The 7763-nt window shown below is 37.9% G+C and overlaps 1 protein-coding gene across 3 annotated transcripts in view; it reads right to left on the bottom strand.

Annotated features, from left to right (window-relative positions):
* Window positions 1–366: 366 nt before the first annotated feature.
* SLC7A6 (solute carrier family 7 member 6) overlaps window positions 367–7763 on the bottom strand; it is a 28155-nt gene continuing 20758 nt past the window's right edge. For all 3 annotated transcript variants that reach the window (XM_061344079.1, XM_061344078.1, XM_061344077.1), the window contains exons 6-10: window positions 4833–4936; window positions 3983–4079; window positions 2947–3096; window positions 2030–2213; window positions 367–1235 (exon numbers count right to left, since the gene is read on the bottom strand). In XM_061344079.1, coding sequence (XP_061200063.1) covers window positions 1156–1235; window positions 2030–2213; window positions 2947–3096; window positions 3983–4079; window positions 4833–4936 — 615 coding nt within the window. In that variant the 3' untranslated portion in view covers window positions 367–1155. The remainder of the gene's footprint in view (window positions 1236–2029; window positions 2214–2946; window positions 3097–3982; window positions 4080–4832; window positions 4937–7763) is intronic.

Here is a 7763-nt window from a genome sequence, read left to right as displayed (position 1 = left end):
TACTAGCCAAAAAGGTTGGCTTCATCTCTTTTGCTGCACCAAAATGAGTGTCAAAGTGTCCTGATACTAGACTTGACAGCTTTGGAATTACAATTACTACTAATCAGCATCAATCTGCATTGCAATAATAATTTTTATTTCAGTTTTTATTCCTGTTTTCTCTCCCTGCTACTTATCTTTCAAGATATTACTTTCCAGCTGATACAGAACATTACTTCTGATATAGAAGCGAAAAAGAAAGTGGTTTGTTCTGTCAGGTTTTGGATGGCCATTTTATAGTGAACAGACTGAAATATAGAAAGTGAGCTTTGTTGACTGCTGAGGCAACACGATGTGTGCTTACTGAAAAAGTTCAGAAACAAATGCTTACAAGCTTCAAACACCATTTTAATTTTGAAATTTTCATAAAGCCTAATAGAAACTGACCATGTGCTAACACGCTAACAGGAAAGAATCATCAACCTTTAATCAAATCTTTAGTGCCAAGGTGCTTTCTTGATTAAATCCTTGCCACACTCAGATAGCACACTTCTACAGCATATGGAATAAAATCCTTGTCTTTAAGGGAGAAAGTTGGTTCAGTCTTCAAATAATGGAGCACAACTTTAGCTCATTTTTCTGCTAATAGTGACTAATAACGTAGTTTGTTGTGGCCAGGTGTCTTCTGTGATGAAAACTGAGCACAGCAAATAATTTCATGCAAGCATCCGTAGAATTAAACTGGAAATGGCTTTTGGTCTTCTGAGTCAAAGTTGTTTTCTGTCTAACTTACAAATGCATTACTTCACCACCTGGTTCTGGAAAAATCTAATTTGATCTATTAGCTCCTATCATTTGAATACCAATTCTGGAAAAGGAACAGTATTGACACATAGCTTGTGTGCCTGAACTGAGCAGGTAATCAATATTCAATGAGAAAAAAAAAAAAAAAACATCCCCTGAAACATGCCACAGTTCAGAAGGGTGAGGCAAGGGTGTGATCTGTGTGGGAATCCAATTGCAAGGAAGTACAGTTTCAGTGTTTCTGAAAGGTCACTGGAAACAGTTTTTCTGTTTCATTTTTTTTCAGTCCCACCTCTTCCCTTTTGTTGTCATAATTGCTTTAGCCTCCCTCCTGTTGCTTGTAATGGCTTTGAAATATTTGTTGGATTTGATTTATAACTTCTTTTCTTCACTTGGGTCCATCTCTGTTAGAACACAGTAACAGAGCAGCTGCATGTTTCGTGTAACTGCACCTGCATAGGAAATGGGAGATAAATCAGAACCACCACCTATCTCAACTCTTAACTACACAATATGCATCTGACTAAGCTTCTTCTGCCTCTCACTGGCACATGAGATATAGATACATATATAAAAATCAGCATACCCCTTTAACTGGGTCTGGGTGGGATGCAGTTAACATTCTTCATAGTGGCCCATATGGTGCTGTGTTTTGGATCTGTTGCTCCAACAGAGTTGTAACACACCAATGTTTTGGCTATAGCTAAACAATGCTTGCACAGTATCAAGCCTTTTTTTTTTTTTTTTCTTCCCCTTCCTTTCTGCCCTCCCTGCAAGCAGCAGAATGGGCATAGGCATGGGCAGGAAGTTCAAAGGGGAGATGGCCAGAACAGCTGACCCAAACTAGCCAAAGAGGTATTTCAGGCTGTATGTTTTCTAGTTCAGATATAAAAACAGGTAGAGGAAGAAGTGGGAAGGTGTCCCAAAAGGTGACCATTGCTTGGAATCTGGTTGCATACAGGCCTGCTTGTGGGAGGTGGTGATTATTGCCTTTGCAGCAGCAGGTTTTCTTCCCCTCTTTCCTTCACTTAGTAAATTGTCATTAGCTTGACCAACAAGTCTTCTCACCTTTTTTCTTCCTATTCTTTCCCTCATCCTGCTGGGAGGGATGGTGGTGAGAAACTGACTCTGTGGGTACTTAGCTGCTGGTTGGGGTCATCTGATCGCAACATTTTTCATCAACAAAATGAGATTCACTTACTTAATTTTCCTCTTTCCTAACACCTCTGTCTATAAAGAAACTTACCTAAAATCTTGTTGATAAACCGAGGTCTCCTTGATGCAGGTAAATAGACTCCCAAGAAAAAGACTGGAATTCCAGATAAAGCAATGGCAATTCCAATCAATGAATTTACAGTATCGCTATAGAGTGGCACTACCACCAGAAATACTGTGCATATACAGAATATTATTGGGAAAGCCACACTCAGCTGGAGAGAGAAAAACAGAACAGAATATTATTAAAATATCTGTAGTCTGCAGTTACATTTTGGTGACAGTTACAGACTCCTCCCTCTCTACCCTACTTTGTGAAACTACCTGCTCTTCTTCTTTTATATCTGGCTATTTGGAACCATAAGCGAATTGCAGAATTATTCTTGAACAGAACTGCTGCTAAAAATTGCAGAAGTAATCAAGTGTGGTAACTCTGCTGTGTAGACAGAAACTGCATAGCAGCACAAAGTGGTGTTAGATAAATCCAATAAACTGAGGAAACAAGAATGACTTTCTCATGCAGAGCATCAAGTTAAACTATGAGAAGGTGGTTAAGAGGATCAGATATTGAACTGAAACACCATCAGTATGAAATGTGTTCCACATTGACAGAATTAATTAACTTTAGCATTCCTAATTAGAGATTACTAATCCAAGAGAAAAGGCTAACTACTATGTTAACCTTTTGAGACACTCTCCAATTCACAAGAGAGAAGGGCTACTGATTGAACTAATGGGCAATAAAAGAATACACTATTACAACAATCACTTATTCTTATCTAGCAGACAAACTGGCTTTCACAGCACAACAGAAAATGGAAGTAATGTTTTATGTCCTGTTCAACCTGTAATCTTTAGACATAATATGTATGGTTCAGATTTTAGACAGTACTTTTACATATGTGGAAGACAGGTATTTTAAACAATTCTGTAATAGATGAATACTACCTTAAGAGGCCTTGGTCGATCTGGTTCTTTCCAACGCAGATATAATTGCCCAGCAATAGACAGACCAACAAAAAACCAGTAACTGAAACTGAAGTAATTAATAAGCTTGAAGACATCTTCCACAGCCAGGTATATAAGGGTCATAACACACTGTCAGAAAAAAACAAGAGTGAACTGAACAACAGAAGTTTGAAACATTGTTTATGCTGCTTTTTGACTTAAAGTACCATCTTACACTCTGGTGTTTGGCACAATTTTATGCCTCTAAAATCACTCTCTCAGAAATCACCTTGATGACAGTACACTAGCTGGGAGTGTGCGCTCACAGCCCAGAAAGCCAACCGTATCCTGGGCTGCATCAAAAGCAGCGTGACCAGCAGGTCGAAGGAGGTGATCCTGCCCCTTTACTCTGCTCTCGTGAGACCTCACTTGGAGTACTGTGTGCAGTTCTGGTGTCCTCACATAAGAAGGACATGGAACTGTTGGAACAAGTCCAGAGGAGGGCCACGAGGATGATCAGGGGACTGGAGCACCTCCCGTATGAAGATCGGCTGAGAAAGTTGGGGCTGTTCAGCCTGGAGAAGAGAAGGCTGCGTGGAGACCTCATAGCAGCCTTCCGGTATCTGAAGGGGCCTATAGGGATACTGGGGAGGGACTCTTCATTAGGGACTGTAGTGATAGGACAAGGGGTAATGGGTTAAAACTTAAACAGGGGAAGTTTAGATTGGATATAAGGAAGAAATTCTTTACTCTAAGTGTGCTGAGGTACTGGAATGGGTTGCCCATGGCAGTTGTGAATGCTCCATCCCTGGCGGTGTTCAAGGCCAGTTTGGATAGAGCCTTGGGTGACATGGCTTTAGTGTGAGGTGTCCCTGCCTATGGCAGGGGGGTTGGAACTGGATGATCTTAATTTCCAACCCTAACTATTCTATGATTCTATTCTACATCTGAAGTTCTGTCTTGTGGTTTCTTTAAGTTTTCTTTTAAATTGTTCCTATAGTCACATCTGAATAGCTGAAAAGCAATATTAACTTACATTGAAGAGCAGTGCTGGCACAGGTGTGAACCTGCCTATGTGTATCATAGACAACAGATCAGGAAGGTGACCTTCTCGAGATCCTACAAAAAATAGCCTGAAAAAAAACCCCAACCCAAACCAGAAAACAGTTGTTGATGCCACAGATGACAGACAATGTATTGCAGAAAATCAAAGGACAATACCAGTCAAAATAATTTATTTAATAAATAATAAATATTATCGACTGCAAATTGTTCTGTATTCATTACTTCAACAGATCATGTTCATATTGTTCTCAGTACAGAGGCATTGCACATAGATTCAATGGACAGGAAGGATCTTAAAATGCCTGATTTAATCTATTTAAAACTCTCATTAGTCACATCCATAATGAGTGTTCAGAGGCAAGCTTCTGTACCATATCATCAGCTTTTGGGCTGCAGCTTAATAGCAGCAGCAACCTTTAAAACTTTTTAATTGAAAAAAAAAACCTTAATGACACTGATTTTAAAAGTAGATTTTAAGTAAATACATTCGAAAACAAGAAGTTGCAGGAATTACTGTATAAATTAAAATGGAAGATAGCTCAATCCAAAGAATCAGATGGCCTGAGGAGTCACCACACAAACAATATTCATATGATCTTTAATTGTACTCTACATACACCTAGGAGTGCTTTGGGGAAGTAAGGCAGTGTTACAGGTGTATGTACATGTGCACAGAGGTTTATTTAGGTCTGTTATTTTATTGTGGCTACTCATTATAGTTTCAGTTACCAAACTATTTTTGCTACTCTCATAAACAGATGAGCATAACAGTAACATATGAAAATACTTATGTTTCTCAAACAGAAAGAGATATGCACTACCTTGATGATGCTAGAATTGAAGCATTAAGTCCCCCAAAACAAGAAAAGGCTACAGCAATGGGAATTGTCCAGCTGAAGATACCAAATACCTGGTCAGCAAATGTCTGATGAAAGGGAAAAAAAGAAAGGAAACATGAAAATATCTGCAACAAAGCATACATAAAATAATGACATCAGAGCTTTTGTAGTAAGTTTGTATGGAAAAATAGTGTTATTGTAAGGACAATCCATAACGCAGTACAAAGAAGCACACAGCTTATTTATTTATGGATTCTAAATAAGCACAAACTTCCTTGGCCAACCACCTGAACTCCCATTTTCTCCTCACAAAGGAAAACAAAATGGTTTTATAATTTTCTTACCAAACCTAGTATGTTTTATTATCTAACTGAACTACCCATCTCAAGTGGGACATAGTGACTACAGAGAATAAAGAACAAAAATATTATTACATATACAGAAAGGATAGTGCCACATTGCAGTTTATAAACGTAGCCACCATCACACCTACTGCTTATTCCTGATGTAGACTCTATACTGTAAATTCCTAGATTCTAGGAATCTATTTAATTTTCCTTCTTTCTCAATTCCCTAAGCAACACCTTTTCCTTTAGCTCCATCAGCAGCTTCTCTGGGCTCTGTCTCACAACATTGCAAATGACAGAGCAAGTATCTGAGTAGCAGTCATTTGTTAGTGTTGCCTGACAATACTGCAGGCCAACTGTTCTGAAACCATGAAGCCAGCAGCATCAAAGATTCACAGCAAATGGTAGGAGTCATTGATTGCCAGTGACCTGGGACCTATAACAAAAATGGGTACTAGTCTGCAAGGTACTGTCTTTGTCAACGCTGTTCAGCCTCCTGGGTGGAGAAAAAAGGGAGAGAGATGTAGAATATCAGGCAAAATGTTTGAAAAAAAACCAAGAAACTTAACACATGAAGACTGGCAGCTATTCCAAATTCCATCTTGGTCTGAGCACTGTATGTATCTGAACATTAGCATGTTTGGAGTTAAGCAAAAATCCACTCATGCTGTGTCCAAAAGATGTGGGTGAAAGCCTTCCTAACCCAATTCTACCTACCGATAGCTAAATTCCTTCCACGATTTCTTTTACAGAGGCAAAGTAACAAATGGTACCAAAAGGACTATGTCTGCATTAGACAGCATGAAATAACTATTTATAGAAACATAAAGGTATATGCTTATGTATAAACGATATTCAAACAAACTCCAAAGACTCTGTGGATATGAGAACATTTTACACCTCAGGAGGTAGTAGTAATTAATCTTTTTTACGAACCTTTCTCTAATCACTTTCTTAGCTTTCTCTTGCTAAGCCAATTTCAGATCCTTAGATGCAAAAAGTATATATTCTAGTTCAGCCTTCCGCAGATCTGACTTTTCTATTACAGAAATTTTCTTCAGTTTTTAATATTTTAGTATTTCAAAACACCTCCCCTTTAGACTACTGGTCTTCCTCATAATATTTATGAACTAAGGAGTTCAGTCAAAATCGATTAACATTCAGAACTGGCCTCTGTTTGTAAAGTTTTCTGGATTTAACAGTTGTCAAATTTTGATTTCATTACTCCAGGAACAATATCACCAAGAGCAGTGCATTATGATCTGTTTTCTGCATGTTTCTGCATGTCAAAAAGACAGAATGACTTAGTAAAGTGGGGTGATTTGTTTTGTGAAATGAGTGATTGATTTTCATGAGGCAACACCCTTCATATAATGTCAATCTTTAAACCATAAAACGCATAAAAATTTAATGACATAAATCAAAGCTTGGCCAGGTAAAGTTTCTTGTTCTTTATCTGGGTTGACGAAGTGCTTTGTCCAGCACATTATCCAGGTTAAGGTTCAGAATCCAACCCTGCTTAGCCATATACCATCATCTATACTAAAAAGCAAAACTTCATCAGCAAAGGCAGATAGGATTTCCTGTTGCTAAAGGACAATGTAAAACCATACAATCACTTCAATGGAAACCCTGCCTGTTCATCAGAACATCAGTTTAGCAAGACAATGCCATAAGAAATGTGTTTTGTATACCATGAATTACCCATTTTCAGTCAATTGAAACTGAACAAGCAACTCATAAGTTTACACTATTGTATATAAATGACTTCTACTGCTCAACAATAAAGAATTACTAGAACCCACAGTGCTTCTTTCAGATCCTTGCTCTGAGAAACCCGGTCTCCCAAAGCAGAATGTAATTCATAATGATCCAGTGAATGAATTAAGACAACTTCTCCAGAACAAGAATGAGGACAAGATTTTAACATGAAGTTGTTGTGATACTTTAAAGGATGATTTAAACTCGGACTCCTGATTTCCAAAGTCAAATAGTAAGTGACATTACTAGACACCAAACTTCAAACTTCAGAGCATTTTTTCTTTTTAATATACAAACTTAAGATGAAATCACTTAACAAGATGTTAGAGAATTAAGATGTTAGTAAAGTTGCCTAAAGGATAAGCATTTAGATAAGTAATATTAACAGCTAAAGAAGAGAGAGAAAATGTATGAATGTAACCTTATGCTGCATGATGCAAATTAGCTAGTAGGTCATTTGAAGAAACTTCTTCTCCCAAGAGGCAGGTTCACTTTTTTCTTTGCAAGTTTCTGCCATCTCCTTTTGAAATATCCAGTAACAGGCCACTGTGGAATGCCAGATGTGGGACTAACTCAAAGGCCACTTCCATGCTATAATGCATACCTATTCTTTCTAAAATACACTGTTACACACATCCTGGAAAGCAGCAGCAATCCTTCCCATGAGACGTTAAAACCACAAAGAGTTAAGACAAAGCTATGATATCACTGCCAGAAATTGTACACAGATCAAGATATTATAGATTCAATGTATTCTGAATGCAAGCTATATGATGTATAACAACTGTTAATCCAGCTCAAAGTT

This window comes from Neopsephotus bourkii, unplaced genomic scaffold, assembly GCF_033783945.1.
Source record: "Neopsephotus bourkii isolate Nb327-2 ecotype Australia unplaced genomic scaffold, CSIRO-AGI_Nbou_v1 NB_1863, whole genome shotgun sequence".
Lineage (NCBI taxonomy): Eukaryota > Metazoa > Chordata > Aves > Psittaciformes > Psittacidae > Neopsephotus > Neopsephotus bourkii.
This window is presented reverse-complemented; position numbering and strand designations above follow the sequence as displayed.